This window comes from Polyergus mexicanus, unplaced genomic scaffold (genome assembly GCF_030449975.1).
Source record: "Polyergus mexicanus isolate NDT 795.1 unplaced genomic scaffold, iyPolMexi1.0 SCAF_19, whole genome shotgun sequence".
NCBI lineage: Eukaryota > Metazoa > Arthropoda > Insecta > Hymenoptera > Formicidae > Polyergus > Polyergus mexicanus.
The window spans coordinates 4,668,612-4,687,529 of record NW_027223339.1 but is presented as its reverse complement, the minus strand read 5'-3'; the positions used below and the strand labels follow the sequence as shown (position 1 = coordinate 4,687,529).

At 29.5% G+C, this 18,918-nt stretch overlaps 1 protein-coding gene across 5 annotated transcripts in view; it reads right to left on the bottom strand.

Annotated features, from left to right (window-relative positions):
* The window catches only part of Slo2 (slowpoke 2), a 161,378-nt gene that overhangs the window by 35,185 nt on the left and 107,275 nt on the right, over nt 1–18,918 (bottom strand). For all 5 annotated transcript variants that reach the window (XM_070311414.1, XM_070311416.1, XM_070311415.1 and 2 more), the window contains exons 2-7: nt 17,859–17,938; nt 15,210–15,309; nt 12,983–13,181; nt 2,660–2,734; nt 1,178–1,261; nt 782–876 (exon numbers count right to left, since the gene is read on the bottom strand). In XM_070311414.1, the coding sequence (XP_070167515.1) occupies nt 782–876; nt 1,178–1,261; nt 2,660–2,734; nt 12,983–13,181; nt 15,210–15,309; nt 17,859–17,938 (633 nt within the window). The remainder of the gene's footprint in view (nt 1–781; nt 877–1,177; nt 1,262–2,659; nt 2,735–12,982; nt 13,182–15,209; nt 15,310–17,858; nt 17,939–18,918) is intronic.

The following is an 18,918-nucleotide window of genomic DNA, read 5'->3' as shown; positions in this document are numbered from 1 at the left end:
AAATAATTGTTTAAAAAAATACATCGTAAATAATTTTTTTTAAAACTATTATTTTTTTATACTAATCGATTTGTATCATTATTCTGTACATAAAAGTATTACGGTAAGATTATCAAAAACTAATTATTTTATGAGATATTTAATTTTTTATATCAAAAGATGTCAGATTAAAATATAAAATAATTCAAAAAGTACTGAATAAAAAAATAGTTTATTATAGGGTTTTGGAAAGCTCTCGAGGCAAGCTACAAGAATACTAAATAAAAAATGGCGGTTTCTATTTAAGATTTTAAAGTTGACCTTCACGTGGCCTTCAAATGACTCGTCAAGGTCAAACCAATGGTACCATCTTATGGTCCCCTCGAAACCAAACAACTTTTGTCTGAAACATTTTTCTCTTCCGGGCTTGGTTTTTGAGATATTCGACTGGATGGATTAAAATGGGCCACTCAGTATAATATATTCATATATGTATATAATGTACGAATCTCTTAAGATTTGCCATACAATGATTTAAAACTGTCGCCATATCATTCGTCTACAGAATCTTTTGTCAGTTCCAAATCTTGGGATATTAAACAACTGCAATCTTTTGAATACACGAAGAAGAATGTTTGAAATTATGTGACTTATATAAAGTGTATATTAAAATGAAAGAACGTGAATTAAAATCATATAATTATATGTAATAATAATCATTTTTACTTAATTCCGGAACAATTATATATTCTTGAAAGTATTATAATTGTCTAACAAATCATTTCATATCAAAAGTACTCACCTAGTAAAGACAAGGCACAGTAACGTAGCACTAAGGATCATCAGTTGCTGACTCAGTGCCGATTGGGACTTTTGCATCGCCCTGTGTAGATCGTTCTGAAATATCATTGACAATTACATTGACTGTGAATCAAAGAATAATATTTAAAAAAAAAGGAGGATTTTTTTGGTCCTCAAAGACAATAAAAAAACTATTTAAAATTCACAAGGAAAACGTATTAATAATAATAGAAAAAATGATGGTAGACTCGTGAAAGTTAACTCGAAAAATTAAGATATATTTAACAAAAATTTTTTCATTCCTCTTAAAGGCAAGAAACGCCTTTTTTAACATTGTTCTTTAAGTTTAATATTATTTAATTACGATATAGGATCAGTATATAAGTGAGCTACTTACGAACATATTCTCCAGAGAGTGTTTCGCCAACCAGCAGTTTAGGAACACCGGAATAAACAAATTTCTCATTGGTGGGTATAATAACTGCGAACATAATATATCAATATCATCAATTATACTATCTTCACATTTATCATTTCCGTCTGTTATAAATTGTGATTAACATATTGAATATTTAATGCCTCGCAAACTTGCGAAATCGATTAGCTCTGTTTAATCGTGCTGTAATTTCTCAAGAAAATAGCTTTATGTTTTAAATTATTTGTTTCGATTTCATTGTTTCGTAAATTAATCTTTTATTAAAAAATAAAATTTGATATTTGTGCGCATATATGACGTTTATGAAAAACAAAATTATATTGTTAACGTAAGTCCAAAAGAATAATATTCTACATTCTCAAAAAATTACTTTCTTTCGTATTTTCATCAGGTTAATAGTTTGAAAAATATCAAAGATAGAGTTTTCGAGAAATTACAAAACAAATTCTTGCATACGTATGATCGATATCTTTTTTTAACGATTTCCTTGATTTTCGTGTATGTTCAATTAAGAAAATTTTGTTACAATAATCTTTGTTACTTAAATAATTAATATTATATGCATGTTAAATAAATAGATATAATCAGCAGAATCTAGTAAGAATGTAATATTATTTATGTTGCAATCTTAAATTAATTCGTGTGTGTTGTGGATGATATATTTCTTCATCTTATAAATACTATTACATTATTTTACGATTACTTTAGTTTCTTAATAAATATATCTTTTACATTTTTGTCATATTGAGGACGTATTTACTTATCGACTTATATAACTAGTTTACATAAATGAATGACACTGCGTAATTCATAATTAATGAGGTTAAACTACTTTAATTTTCAAGCGCAATAACGAATGCACGTAACGTCATTACGCACTGTCCACTGTGAGATAAAGGTTATTCCCTATGGGACATGCAAAAATCGATACATCATAACCGTACACAATTTGTCGCGAGTAAGGTTTGCGTATATTTTCCCGAGCAAATGTTTTAATATAATACATATATATTACTTTTAAACTTTTTTCTATATTTTTTATATCGTGTTAATTTCTAATTACCGATCCCCAATAATCATAGTCAATTAGATCATATGCGCTATGTACAATAAACAGAGATAATACATGCTAGAAATAAATATTGAATAAAAATTAATTATTATAAAGACAATCAGAAACGTTACGTAATAATCATTTTTAAAAATTTGTGACAATATATATAGTATATTTTTAAATTTATATTAAATTGCGTGTATATATAAAATTATCAGCAGTTTTACAAATTTTTGTATGCAAGCGAACAAGATTTAATGTAAAAATAATGAAAGAAGAATTTTATATCATTAGCAATATATACATTGTCTTTTGTATATAAAATAAAAATAAATTCGAAAAATTTATAAAATTGAAAACACATAAATTTAATTCCCTTAAAAACTTACCGTTATTGTGAACGGGATTGTGTTGACCAGTTCCAGGATGAAGTGAAAGGATAGAAGCTGCTGCCAGACATTTCCCTGTGAACATTACGAGGACAGCTCAACATACCCAGCGACAATTTTATCAAAGTAGGAACTGTGAATAGCGTTCCAAAAGTAAACGTGCGCTTCGCCGTCCTGCATTTTCCAATCCCGTAAAAATGTTATGAAAACAAACGCGGATTAATAAATTTGAGAGATCCTCGCCATTTATTCTTGAAATAAATATTGAAATCAATTTTTATTTCGAATGTTTATTTTTATTCATTATCGTAAACCATTTTGCGTGGTTAACGCAAATTTATATATATACAATAATGTACACATGCATATGGCCAACAACTCATCCATAATATTTCAAAAACTGCATTGCTTTATACGCATTAATTACTATTAGGTTGTGGTTAGAAAAAAACATATAATTTATTTTATTATTATTATTTTTTTTTAAAGAGACACTTTCGACATACATTATATATACTCGGTAATTTATTTAATCGTTAAAATAGAGGAAAATCTATGATCGCTTACAACATACGATTGAATATAAAAATAGATAATAAACAGACGTAACGTTAAAAGAATTAATCGGAAGAATTATATCTTACAGATTGCTTTATAAAAAATGTCATTTACCGCATCAGCGCCAGTGTTAATTAACTTTAATCGTGAGACGGAAAAGAAGAATACGAGCGTAATCAAATTTCCGAACTTCTTCGTCTCATCGAGCTCGCCGGAACTGTTGACTCGATGTACTTGCTACCTGTGCACTTTGTCGAGAACGTGACGTGCATATTACATTTTTGCATAAACCGCGACCTTTCATCATATTATACGTCTCTCTGACGTTAACGGCTGACTTTTTATCTCGACAAAAGTTTTGCATTTATAGGAAGTAAGTTCTTAATTAGAACAGAAAATATCATCTTCATTTATATTTACATATACAGTAGGATCTTCTTACGAGAAAGAAACAAATTTCATCCTACCGCCAAACTAATATTATGTTGTTTATCAAAACTTTTAGAATTTTTTATATATAATTTGTTATAATAAAATATTATAGATATATCTCATTTTTGTCTCCATTATTTCAATTTTTATATAAACAAAAATTAAAAGATAAGATTTAAATTCTAAAGATTTTGTATATTTTACATATTCTGCCGTAAAGGCTAAATAAAAATAAGAAAAATCATAGTTAAAAAATAGCATATTTAATTAATTAATTAATTTTAAATAATTTTTATTTTTCAATAAAACTTTTTAAAATTTAAATAATTAAATAGTTAAATAAACTTTAAAAAAATAATAGCTAAAAATAATTTGAGACTATATATATATATATGTATGATATATCAAAAAATTGAAAATGACATACAAGTAAGTTTTTCTTAAAAAGAATTAATTTTTATATATATAAATTAATAAAAAAAATCATAATTAATAAAAAATACGAGGAACATGTATGCAACGATAAAAATATCGGAGAAGTATAAAACTCGAATTTTAGAACATATCTATGTCTAAAGAATAAACTGCTAGTAATATATTAAATTTGTCGCACACTAATATCTTGTTATATCAAATAGTGTATAATATTGAAAACCTTTAATAAAAGTTTCACAAAATTTCAATTAAGGAGTATTTATTACGATAAGTCTTCGTTACGGCTACTATCACAATACGTTTATAACTTGTCTCGTATAAAATAATCTAAATTTATATTAATATACCAATTTAAATGGCAAAACTTCAGGAGCGTATAGGGGACCGAAAAGCTAAGACAGAAAGTCCTTTAGAGGTTTGCTCGTCTTTGCTCCATTTTGGAGAAAATCACAAAAGAAGAAACGAAACAAGTTTTCGTTTTTTTTACTTATTTATTTAAATTTTATTTATGTTATCATCTATTTAATGCGGATATTGTTCCAAATATTGCCCTCTCGCAGCAATGCAAGCATTACATCTAGCACTGACCTCATTAATTGCAGCTAGACATTGTTCTAGTGATATTTGGTGCACCGCGTCTATGATTCGGTCTCTTAATTGCTCTCTCGAATTGATTGGCACCGTAAAGGATAACATAAAGTGTTTACATGTACAAGGAACCTTGAAGCGGAAAGTTTATTCGGTGCTAATTAACTCAAGAGAGCAACTGACAATGGGAGATTGAATTTTTGCAATTTTCTCTAAAATGAAGCAAAAACGAGCGAACTTCTAAAGGATTTCCTATCTTAGTATTTCGGTCCCCTACGCGCTCTTGAAGTTTTGCCATTTAAATTGGGGACACCCTTTATATTTTAAGAAATGCATACAGATACTATTAAACAATTATTGTATAATATTATTGTAATTATAATTAAATACTCATTTAGACAGAAATAAACCTGAAAACACACTGAATTTTATTTTACTGAGAGAGAGAGAGAGAGAGAGAGAGAGAGAGAGAGAGAGAGACATAATTTTTTCTATTCTTTTTTAATTATTCAACTTAAAAAGATATATAATATTTAAGATATAATACTTATATCTCATTACATAAATCTGTTTAATACGTAACAATTTACGATAATTGTTATTTTAATTAAAATATATTGTTATATGTTTAATAATAAAAATAATTAATTAATCAAAAATTGACTTCTATTAACTTATTAGATTTTTATGTTCTACTGTTAATGCATATTATAACATGTTACATTGTAACTACTTTTCTGGATGACATTTTTGTAGGCATAAAACTTTCGGACTTTCGTGAAATTGTCAATATAAAATTCCTTAACTTTCGTTTTACATAAACAAAATTAAGTTACGTTGAAATTGCTGCGAGCGGAACGACCAATTTATAAAAGCCGCAAGGGATGCAGTCCACTGCAGTCTGATGCAATCAGACCAATGACGCTGCGCAAAGTGTCCTAAACGATCATCGATCCTACTTCTCTCTTCTTCAATCCCTTCCCTTCGACACGATAAAAATTTAGAAAGAAAAATTTCCGCGCGAGATACACGATGTTTTTATCGGATTACTTTAATCTAAAGGACTCGCTATAATTCCTGCATCTTTAAGAAAGAGTTGAAACTCTTTTGAAAGGATATATAGGATTAAACATATGTGTGTACAAATATGCGTGCTTACACCCCAAATGATTTCGACGACATCATGCAAACGATTGCGAAAGGATCGCAGAATCTGCTGCTGTATCCTGACGAAAGATTCCTTCGAGTAGGTAAATTTTCATTTATATGCGGTTCTCATACATATTTGCTTTTTCCCTTATAGCGACATATCTGTTTCAAATTTCATAAGACATGCAGGATTGGGAAAGTTACTTTATAAAAGTAACTCGTTATCGTTACCGTTATTTTTTCTAAAAAGTAACTCGTTACCGTTACTCGTTACTAATTTTAAAAAGTAACTCGTTACCGTTACAGTTACTAAAAAGTAACGAGTTGTTACAATTTCCGTTACTTTTTTACAATACAAACTAATAAATTATTTTGCATAAGAAAAACTTTTAAAAAATTGTAAGCAAGATTTCATTCAAGGTTTATTACAAAATAAATGATTAAATTTTATCGAAATTCTTTATTAATTTTTAATAAAATTTGTTGCTCCATAGTATCATCATTTAAATGCCCTCTTTGTGGTGTTAATACAGAGCCACCGATGCTAAACATTCTTTCTACAGATGCACCGCTTGGTAGAGCTGTATTATATTTAATAAAAAGTTTTTTAAGTTTTGGATAGTCGTTTAACATTTCTATATTACAATTATTTGATTTTAAAAACCGTTGCAATTCTTCTTGTTCAGATTCATTTTGCACCGTTTTTTGCTCAAAAATGAAAAAATCATCGCGATCGTCAGATTTTCCAGCTTTTGAAGAATTTTCAGTTGATCGGATTCCCAATAAATCCTCCAAGTAATTTTCAGCACGTTTTCTTTTTTCTCCGGTTAACCAGTTTAACTTAAATTTTGGATGTAAACATGCTGCTATTATTAATTCTTTTGTTTCAAATATTGTAAGAAATCTAAAATCAAATATAGTAAATTAAGCGACATTGTTTGTTTTATTGAAATTAATACTTTTGAATCAATAGTTTAAAATAAAATAATATTTTTCAATTAAATCCTTATTTAAAATTAAATAACATATGTATTAATCAAATTAATAAGTTACCTTTTATTTAAACCTTGCTGAATAGCTTCAACTAATGAATGGCAATCTATAAGGTCAGATTTATTGAGATTTTCTAATTTTCGTTGCAAGGTACTTTTAGAACTGGTAGTAAATGAGAGCTCTGCTTTTCCGAAAAGATAAAGCTCTCATTGGATATCGCGCGTCGCGTCATCGCACTGGTCTGCAAGAGCCATAAGTTGATCAATCACATTCAAGTATTTTTACAACATAATAAGAATGCTAATCGGTCGATTTGCTTACGGCTTTACGGTTAAGATAAAAATTTTATCACGCACAATAGCAAGAATAATATCTTAAATAAATCAAAAAATTTGAAAAAAGTAACGATAAAAGTAACTGTTAAATTCGTTACTCGTTACCGAAAAATGTAACGAAGTTACTTTTTCCGTTACAAATAAAATTTGTAACGCCATTACCGTTACAGTTACCGAAAAAAAATAACTGTAACGGTAACGGCGTTACAAGTAACGCGTTACTTCCCAACCCTGAAGACATGTAATATATGTTTAACTTTATTTAATAAACTTTCAAATAATATATTCGGATAATCTAATTACGCTACACATATCGTTACCGTTACATATTTAATAATAGATGCTGCTTTGTATATTGCTGTTAATAATAACGTGGACTATTTATTTTGAAGAAAAAATTCAATAAGTAAAAAAATTCCGTAAATTTTGTTCATTCTGTTTATATTTTAAATGCAAATGTATGTTACACTGAAACCTCACGAAAGCAATTTTCCTATATCTACAAAAATTACTTTATTGTAATCTACTTCGTGTAACTTGTTTTCTATTGTATATTGACTTCAAGATGCATCAACTTCCGAGCGCAATCACCGTCGCTGTGTTGCGGACAAAGCCTTTGAGACGGAGGTGCGAGCAAAGAATCTCAAGAAAAATATACCTAAATCCTGCACACCACCCTACTCACGCTTTTCTTTCGTCACGCGTTGGTCTTTAATATTATATGGACTACCACATTTTTTTTATACACAACAGCACAGAGCGTGGAAATGAATAATTCTGTTCAGCAGTTTTTAATACTACTAAAAATACAAGAAGACGATATATGTAAAAAAATTAAGAAGATGTAAAATGTGAATAAATAGCACAAAATAGACTTGATTAAGAAATGTTTGATTAATTAAAATATGTTTAATACGTTTCCCCAAGATACATTTATATTATAATATTAACATAAAATTTATATCTTTATGTATGCTTAGAGTTAGAAAAAAATCTCCATATCCTTTTTTTCTCAGAGAAGACTGTAATTGAAAATAATTTTGATTCTAATCTTATGGATAGCCAAGCAATATATTTATATAATACTACATCTTTATTATTATTTTTCTTTTTATTAATGATTAAAATAATATGTACTTATCCATTTATATTAATATTATTTAATAAGATTTAATCATCTTTTGATCCTATGAATCAATTACGGATAAAAATCTTGAATCTTCCGCGTTATTCTTTCCTATATGTTTTCATCTTCTCATCTTCTTATGAAAAGAAATCACCAGTGCCAGAAAGAGAAATTGACGACTGCGCTGCAATAAGGCATCAATAATGCTAGAATATTGGAAAAACAGAGATGCACTGATTGTGAAATACTTTTATCAATAAAGAGTCTCTGCAAGCAGATCGCGCTTTTTTTTTTCATTCATCGTATGAAACGCAAATGTATATATATCTTATAGTTTCGCAGAGACTGCATCCAGACGATAGCTGAATAAATCTTTTCAAGAATTCCATAACGATTATAATATCCGCTTTTGGGATTTATAAACTAGCGATTATGTGTTGACGGCAATTTAAGATAATACACTAATGAAAAAAGAACAAAGTATTGTATGAATTTAATATCTGTTTGATTTCATTTTGATAGCTTAGAAACTAGATTTTCCACATCTAGTATATGGGATAGAAACGCACATCTCATAATACAATTTTTAGTAATAAAAAAGATTCCAGAAGAATCGCAGAAAATAATCTTTTAATAAATTATTCGGTGTACAACTTTGCTTCCGCCGTTTTTTTCCGAAATTCGAGGCTTTATTGTAAAAAACTGGTTATACATTTATGATTCAAAGTATTGTCCACTCCCAATGATCGTGCCAATTCTTTTCGACTTTGACTCGAGTCTTCATTAAGTAACGCCTCCAATTCTGCATCTTCGAAAACCTTCTCTCTTCCACCGCTATGCCGGTCTTCGACGTGAAAATCACCGTTCTTGAAGCGTCGAAACCACTCACGACACGTTCTTTCGCTAATAGCGGCTTCGCCATAAGTATCTGAGAGCATTCGATGAGCCTCAGCCGCAGATTTCTTCATATTGAAGCAGAAAATTAAAACCTCCCGCAAATGACGAGAATTTGGCTCGTAAACTGACATTTTCAATCGAGAATAACTTTATGATGCGGACACAAATCGACTAATGTTTCTACGGGGTTATGTTTGACAGATGCCCAAGTTTATCGCATGACGTCTATGATCTATTTATTTCGACCACTACTTACCGCTAAAGCCATCTATAGGAAAACGGCGGAAGTAAAGTTGTACACCTAATAGCATAATTAATAAATATTTGTATAATGTTCAATTTCAATAAAATTATTTGTTATTTTTGTTAAACAAATAAAAAAAAGAAAAGTTTGTATTTAATATTGAATAACTTTCAAAATTTGAATAATGATGAAGTGAATATACAATACATATAATTCTTCTTTCTCTGTTTCTTATCGTATCTATCGTGCGCAAAGAAATTGAAGAAAATTCACGTCATCGCGCATTATACTTAGGGATTTGTTTTGAAATGGATTTTAAAAATCTGCTTTTAGTGAAATGAATTCACGGTAGAGTGAATTTACGCAATACTTAACTTTAATTGTCTAATTTCGCCATGGAACGTAAAGTAATCCGGAGCGCGGTCATGCAGTTAACGACGACTTTTTATTACAATCCATTTGCGACGCCTCCGTTTTCTTCCGTAATCCGGTAAAAGAAGACTCTAAAACTTTGCAAATCGAGAATGACGGGAATGGCGGAAGCCAACGCGATGGAAGGAAACGAGAGGCGACTGAAGAGAACGGAAAATGTGCGCGACGATCTGCATATCTGGATCGTTCTATAATCAGTCATATGAGCCGGATTATATAATTCACTTTCCTTGTGAGATGACGGACCCGCGATTACACGTGACACGACCAATGCCATCGCATCGCGTAGCGCTAATGTTGCACCCGCGTATGACTGTTGCTGTCAACCCAACGGTGGCGTTCGCAACCGTAACATCAGCAAAGCCATCCATATGCTTGCATGTAAGACGCAGCAAGAGATGTCAGAATTTATATTGTATAATATAGAATACTAATATTTTTATTTGTACAATCTTAATTACTCTTTCGCACAAAAATGAAATACTCGTTATCTCATATATCGACATTTCGCGAGCGCATTTTTCTTGGTTATTATTAGCAATACTATAAATTATAGATAATTCTATTGAAAGTGTGTTCATTTATATCCATATTTGTGTATATTATTTTGTATTAAATAATTAATTAACTTTGTAAAAATATCAAAATAGGAGATTTCAACAATCGTTGCGCCTATCAAGACTGAAAAATAATTAAATCTTTTAATTTTCATTATATTTCACCATAAATAAATATATTAATTTAATAATTTTTAAATAAATTATATTTCTTTAAATAATCATATTAAATATTTATTTTTATCTTAAGTCTAACCGCAATTTTGCTGGCACTTTATTAATAATTAATTTTAAATTTCTATTAATAATTTTCATTAAAATAATAATTTTATATATTAGTTTGAAAATTTTTTTCAAAATTATTTAAATTTTACTATAAATTTTTACTAAAATTTATTTAAATATTAAATTGAAAAATAAATTTATAAAAAAAAATTTATTTTACATAATATTTTTTTCTATTCTAAGACTTCGATGATCGGAACTTCGAAATTACAAAAAGCTCATTCGTCAGTTAAACTCAACTTACTTTAAATTTACAAGGCATTTATTACATATTATCGTTCACATTTGTAATCTTTCACGTTTGCAAATCATATATATTATACTTTCTTTATACAATATATATTATATTATATATGTGTATATAAATTTTTCTTAACAAATATCTTCAAATGCTCGAAACAGTGTTCTAATCGCCAAACAAATGACATCATTTTAAGGACACATGCGTACATATTCGTTATTTGTCGTTAATATGTGTAATGTATCTATAGAAAAACAAAATACATATGAAGAAGTGAGATATACGATATGAGAAAAATCCATTTTGTATGATCATTGAAGAGTGTTTTTCATAATAGCATACTATATTAGACAAGATTATTTATTTAGATAGAATATTAGAATTAATTTAAAAAAAATTCCAAACATTATTTTTATTGATTTAATATTCATGCATATTTAAATTTTATTGCAACCATAGGATATTTTATTATAAAGTTCAATAACGGCACATTTTATCAATACGTTTGTATGTTATCGATGTAACGTTGTCGACTTATCACCGGAATGCTCGATTAATAAATAGCGTGACGAACTTTCTACAGATCGTTACAGATTTTATCGCGAATTCTGCATGCGCGCGCGTATGGAAATTATCGCTGGATAAAAAGACGGTAAAATAAAATGATTATTTTACATCAATGTGACTTTTTATAAATCTATCGTTTCTATCGTTTATTTTTATACTTTAGAAATTATCAATTTATAGAGAAAAAAAATGTTTCAAAATCTCTCTTACAATCTTATATCTTGTTTTTGACATTGTATAATAATATGTAATATTTGTATCTTACATAGTATGTAATCTCTCTATATGTGTATTAGAATAATAAAATGTTTTATATTATTGATAATAACGTCCTTTTTTATAAAACATTCCTACAATTCTTGTTGCATATTTGAGAGATCGATTGAAAATTTATTACGTAATATATGCATTCTACATGTATTGAAAACAAGAAAAAACATTTAACTTTAACACAATTTAATTTTTGTATTATTTTTCTGTACTCTCAGATTTTTTTCTAAATTACTTTTCCAATCGAAATAAAGCGGAACGAGATTTATTTGAATCTTGAGAAAATATAGGAACATCTCTCAAATTATTAGATCGATTCTTATTTTGCTATTATAATGCAATCTCTGTCAAGAAATTTTCGAGTTTTAAAAGAAAGAAAATTCGAAAAAGCGCCAAACGAGAAAAGTTTAACTAATCAAAGACATTTCTTTGTTAATTGGCGTAAAGCTCTCTTTTTCGAGCGAATAAATCACGAAAATAAATAATACTCGAGACATTACACATTGGACTCACAATACGAGATATTCAATCGATTTAAATTACCGCATTATAGAACCGTAAATTATATTTTGAATAAGTCAGTTCGATATTCGACGCACTTACAAAAATAAAAAAAATAAAAATCTGCTTTATCTCACATATATTTGAAATTTGTTTCAGAGATTGCAGAACGGCGAAGGAGAGCATAGCGAATTTAGTTAAGCGCATATCGTACTTGTTCATGCAAAACACACACACACACACACACACACACACACACACACGCACCATGCAAATATACATATATCTAATATAAAAATACATACATATATATCATATAAAAATGATAAAACATTTATTATAATTCAAGAAAGAATAGATTTTACTCATTTTATTAAATTAAAACTGCATTAAAACTACGTAAGATTATTTTAAATACAAAGAGCTTTATGGTTTTATAAAAGACGTTATCTTAATTTAATAGAATATAAATTTACGATATAAATGAAATTAATTTTAATATATAACGCAATAGCAATTTCGCTCTCTCTATATTTCAACATAACATCTGATAAAATTGAGAAAAAAATAAAATTTGGGAGAAGAAACGGTACAACCATAAAACTCCTCGCGAAGCAAGTCAATAAAATAATGAGCGTGTCGAGATAACGATCGACAGAATGTCGAATAAAAAAAAGAGTAAAAATTACTTAATAAATAAAGGGATAACGTACCTTGTAACCGAGGTAAGCGAGTAGCAAGGCTTCAGTTAACGACACTATCGCCAAAATCACTTGAACTACCCACAGCTCTAGGGGTCTTCTGACCCAGAGAATTGCGTCCCAATTGATGGTCGGGTGGTCCTGAAACTCCTCCTCCGTCAAGTTTTGCGACGCGAGAAACTCGGTCTTGTTGCCTGGTATGCAACCGTAACTAGAGAGAAAAGTTATAAGCGACGGATGAGTACGCCGATAGTGAGGGACGTGGATTGTCGCGCGATATTTGCGTGCACAAATCGGACGAGTTCGATAGGTTTCCAATATCAAGTGTGTCGTTTAGATCGCATCGGGGATTCAAATATCACCGTTGCGGAAAGAATAGAAAGGACGCGATACCGAATGCGACGAAAAAGGTATATTCAGAATCGGGACGTACATCTTCTATTAAAATTTTTGCATTAATACGCTTGCATATATAAGAGAGCTTCACTGAGATCGCCATTCCTCCCCTGTCAGTGACAGTTTCCTCGAAGGGAGCTTGGAATCGATAACTCCTTAACGGAAATTTGATCGGAAGCTTAATCATAAAGTTACTCTTCGAGTATTAAGAGATTTTGGTAAGTTTACATTAAAGGATATCAACGGAGACGATGAGAATCCTTTTTTATCACGAGGCTTCAAACAACTGCAACTAACAAAGCCATACATAATTTAGAATTTAGATATCTAATGATAAAAATTACAACCTTTCACTAAATTATTTCTTGTGTATCAAATTTTCAATAAAGAAATTATGTTTATATCTTTTTTTTACAATTTACTTTTTCCACAAATTTTAATATATTATTAATATAATATTAATTAATTAATTAAAAATTTATATGTATGGTAGATTTTTTTTTTTTTTTTTTTTTTAAGAAATCTAGAAAAATATCAAAAGATTCTATTAAGAACACTGGCATCCTTATATATGCAAATAACAATGCTACATCGTACTCATTGTACAGTCTTATCTGTGCGTCTTATTCTCAGCCATGTTAGGAGCGCAGCATGATATGCATAATCGTGCATGAACTTTAACGTTGCTTGCACATTGGAACGAGTTTTTCTTTATGAAAATAAAATTTTCCCGGATAACTACGTGGAAACGGAAAGAAACCAAATGAAACAATTACTGTGTTTTCCACGTCAATGGTCGTTTATGCTAAAGTACCATATATTCCAGATTATCTGTATTTAAAAAATTTTAAATTTGTTTATTTTCTTTATCAATATAAATGTATTTTTTTAATAAAAATAACAAGATAGATTAATAGTTCTTCAATTATTGTATAAAAAGTATGTTTTGTAACGATCAAAAAATCCGTGGTTGAAAGAAAATACGGAAAAACTGGGACATTCTGTATACCATGCATTACTACAAACTTTCTCTCGCGTAAAATAAGTGAAGCGGAAAAATATTAGATGTACAAATAAGTTTTCGCCGTTTGACAAAAGTTGGCGCCACCAGTAAGTTATGGTTAAAATTGTCAGATGTAAAACGTCCTTATCGTAAGATTGGACATCAGTCAATAACATAACCTTAAAATATTAGTGATTTTTTATCAGTACAATATATTCTTTTGTGTGCAAAAATGTCGAGTTTTGAGCCGAATAAGCGTCATTTGCGGGAACTTTTGATTTACTTCTTCAATTTGAAGAAATCTGCAGCTGAGGCGTATCGATTGCTCGTAGAAGCATATGGTGAGGCTGCCTTAAGTGAGAGAAGTTGTCATGAGTGGTTTCAAAAGTTTAAGAACGGTGAATTTGACATCGAAGACAAAGAACGTAGCGGAAGGCCAAAAGTGTATGAAGACGCGGAATTGGAAGCATTATTGGATCAAGATTCGTGCCAAACGCAAGAAGAACTTGCACTTACATTGGGAGTGACTCAAAACATTAAGTTCCGTTCTTTCACAATAAATGCCCAATTTTTGATAAAAAACGGCGGAAACTTATTTGTGCACCTAATACAAAATGCAGTAAATATTGTAAATATCGAAATAAATAAAATAAAATGTAAAAATAAAGAAAGAACAATTTTTAAGTATTTCAAAAAGTCAAATACATCATTAGATGCGGTCTGGGTTTTCACTTGAAAGATCGTTCTTGTAGTTGAAAAAAAAAAGTTCGATACGAAGCTCACGTTTCCGGAACCCCCCATAGATATTTTAACTCACTCGGGTATTAAAATGTAACTTACCATGCTGCGAATGTTGGGTCGCTGTCGGTAATAACCCTGAATATATACAGGAAGCATGTTAGCAATTTGAAGAAGAGATTAGCAAGTCGTATCCTCAAGCCTGAAACATAAATTCAATTTTTCATTTAATTTACATCCGTGCTGTAACTTTCCGTTCAATTATTTTTTTATTAAGCATACAATCTCTACAAAGATTCTTCCTTTGATTTTATCTTTTATGTATCGAGATATAATATAAAAAGTAGGTTTCACAGATTTACGTATTAAATTTATACGGACTTTAAAAAAATATAAAGCACTCTTTATATATTACCTTATCAATCAATAAAATCTTTATATAAATATCTTGACGGCATATTGGGAGTTTTCCTCTTCACACATGAATATTTTTAAGATATATCGAGATTCTCAAAACTTTCTCGATTCTTAAAGTCAAGTTAAATTTAGCTCTCGGTTTTCCATATACGAAAGACATGCTCAATTAAAAACGTACACTTTGTAAATGTATTTATTTGTTAAATTCAAATTTATCCTAATTCGGTGTAATAAATTTTATTATATAAAATTATATAATTTAAAAAAATTTTAAAGTAATATAAAATTTATTATAAATATATTATCAGATATAGTTTAGCGCAATAAAATTTAAGATAATATACAATAATAATGAATATCTATTACAATTTATGCTATTATAAGCCTAAAAGTTATGTGATACACTAATACCCGTATTCATAGTCCGTCCTTGAGGAATAAGGATTCCTTGTTCCTCGTTCCACGTTTCATAAACTTTCCTTGACCGAACAAGGAATCTTATCGGCTCCCTTATCTCAAGGAAGGTCACGAGCTTCCTTGAGGAATGATGCGACCTTTTTAGCAGACGATACGCAGAATATAACCAAATATAACCTCCAAAAGTTAGTTTCGTTACATTTGTGGTTTTGTGGTTATTTGTTGTCGCGCTCTCAAACTGAAAGTGTACCATATAAAGGAAAAAGGGATAATGGACAATGAATTTTTAAATGATTCTGACGATGGATTTGAAGACGAAAATCCAGAGAATCGGATTCTGTGGCGGATTCCGAAAAGATACATTCGCGATTGGGAAAATCCCGTGGAATTTTTTGAAGATACGAAAAAGTTTTCATATGTATTATATGAAATTAGTTGCAGGCAGCATAAAACGGTGCTGCCTCCAGTCGGTCACTAAAAATCCCTAAAATATTCCTTCCTTCTGAAAGGGAGACTCGAGGTCCATCTATGAAACAAGGTGGCCTTGCAGATTCAAGGAATCCTTCATGGATGCTTCCTCCGTCCTTAAAATAAGGAAGGACTATGAATACGGGTATAAGGCTTCCCTGAGAATCAAATTAAAGACTGGTTTATGTTTAGACCGGATATCGATTGATCGGGTGGTTCTAACGACATACTTTAACCAATTGCCCACGACAAACTCCATAAAGAGCAACAAAACATTGACCTGTTGGGTTCACGACGTCCTAACGCACAGGTCAGGTACAAAGGTCAGGCAAAAGGAATTTATAGTGGCACAATATCTATTATCGGTTACCGCCATCAACCCTGAAGGAGCACAATCGTGCTCTTTCGAGATATTTGCGAGAATGACGGCCGCGATATCTTTGCAATTGCCTTTCGCAACGACTTCGCCATTTCGAAAGGAAGTAATCAAGACCACATTGCGATACGCCGGAAGAACGTCGACGACAATCCGGCTATTTCCGGCGGCGACAAATGTAGCAAAAATATAATATTAGGCAGAAGGGAGGTGATGTAGGTAAGCTTGAAATTTATCCCTAGGGTATCGGAATATTTATCTCTAAAATATTTTTCAGAGACATCCTTTTCTCCCTCTTTTTTATTAATTATATTTTACTTTTAAAATTTGGTACTCTAAACGTATTCCAAAATTTCATAACAAATGTATAATTAATTTTAGAATATATATCACACACACACACAATATATTGTATAATGTTTAATATAAATACAATCCATTTCACTAAGTGAAAAATTTGGGAAAGTTATTATAACGTATAGTAGAAACGTAACGTATATATCTTAACGTATATATCACACAGCTACATATCTCGCGTGTTACGATGTAGTGCGGAAAATAATGCTGCTGTCAAATAACACGAGATAGAATCATAGATATGAGTTTACCGCGATAGATCTCTCCTATGCCATGACATATGTAATATCAAATATATTGACACATTAGTACGTAATATCATGCATAAATCCTAGGAAATAATTTTTTTATAAGAATCATAGAATATAGGAATATTTCAGAAATACAACGCATCACAAAACAAAACTGCTCAAAATATAAATTCAATTAAGACTTTTATGATTTTATATACATAAAACTATATATAAAAAAAAAAATTGCTTAAGATCATCTTTTAAACTAAAATATTGCAAACGGATTCGTCGTCAATTTTCAGTACAATTAATATTTTTTATTCCAACCCTTTTTACACAGCCAATTAAAGAATTTAGTAATTACATTCAAAAAGATATTTATTATAATCTTTCATCAAAAAACTTCTTTTTATATATATTGTATTTAAAAAATGTATAAAAATTAAAATTTTTTATAAACACAAATAATGAATTTTTACTTACTCGAACGTTGATTCTTGATGAAATATAGCTGCAGCCGTTCCTTAAATGTGTTTTCATTCACATAATACTCGACGCGAACTCTGAAAACAGACATATGACGATATTATTACTAACTGGTTTCGCAAACTTTTCGTAAGTGTTAACCATAATGTTATCTAATTTTACGCAATGGTTTCATTATTCTATTAAATAACTTTAATAAGTTTCATATATCTGTTTGTTACATATATATATATATATATATACAGGGTGTTAGAAAAGTCTGGAAACGGTCAAATATCTTGAAAACGAAACTTTTCTGAGAAAAATGTTTCAAACCAAAGTTGTAGAGCTCTAAATGGCGCATTATATAATAATATTAGTATGACCTTGAATAGCACCGTCAAGGTCATATAAAAATCACTTTGAATTTTTTAAATAGAACCCCCTATTTTTCATTATATATTGTTGTAGCTTATCTCGAGAGCTTTCCAAAACACTATAACAAAGTATTTTTTCATTAAGTACTTTTTGAGTTATTTTATATTTTAATCTGACAGTATTTGATATAAAAAATAAAATATCTCGTAAAATATTCAGTTTTCGATAATCCTATTCTGTCTCATTATTCTGTACATAAAAGTATTACGGTAAGATTATTGAAAACTAAATATTTTACGAAATATTTTATTTTTCATATCAAAATATGTCAGATTAAAATATAAAATAACTCAAAAAGTACTTAATGAAAAATTACTTTATTCTAGTGTTTTGAAAAGCTCTCGAGACAAGCTACAAGAATATGTAATGAAAAATAGGGGGTTCTATTGAGGAAAATAAAGGTGTCCTTGACTTGACCTTAACGATGCCATCCAAGGTCAAACCAATGACACCATCTTACGTTCCCCTCAAAATCATACAATTTTTGTTGAAAACGTTTTTCTTTAAAATGCTTAGTTTTTGAAAGAAAAGGGATGTACGGGTGGTCTAGGACACTCTGTATATATATAAATTTAATAAATATATAATTTATTATATACATATGTATCTGATAATTAAAATATGTCTGTTTGTCTCGTTT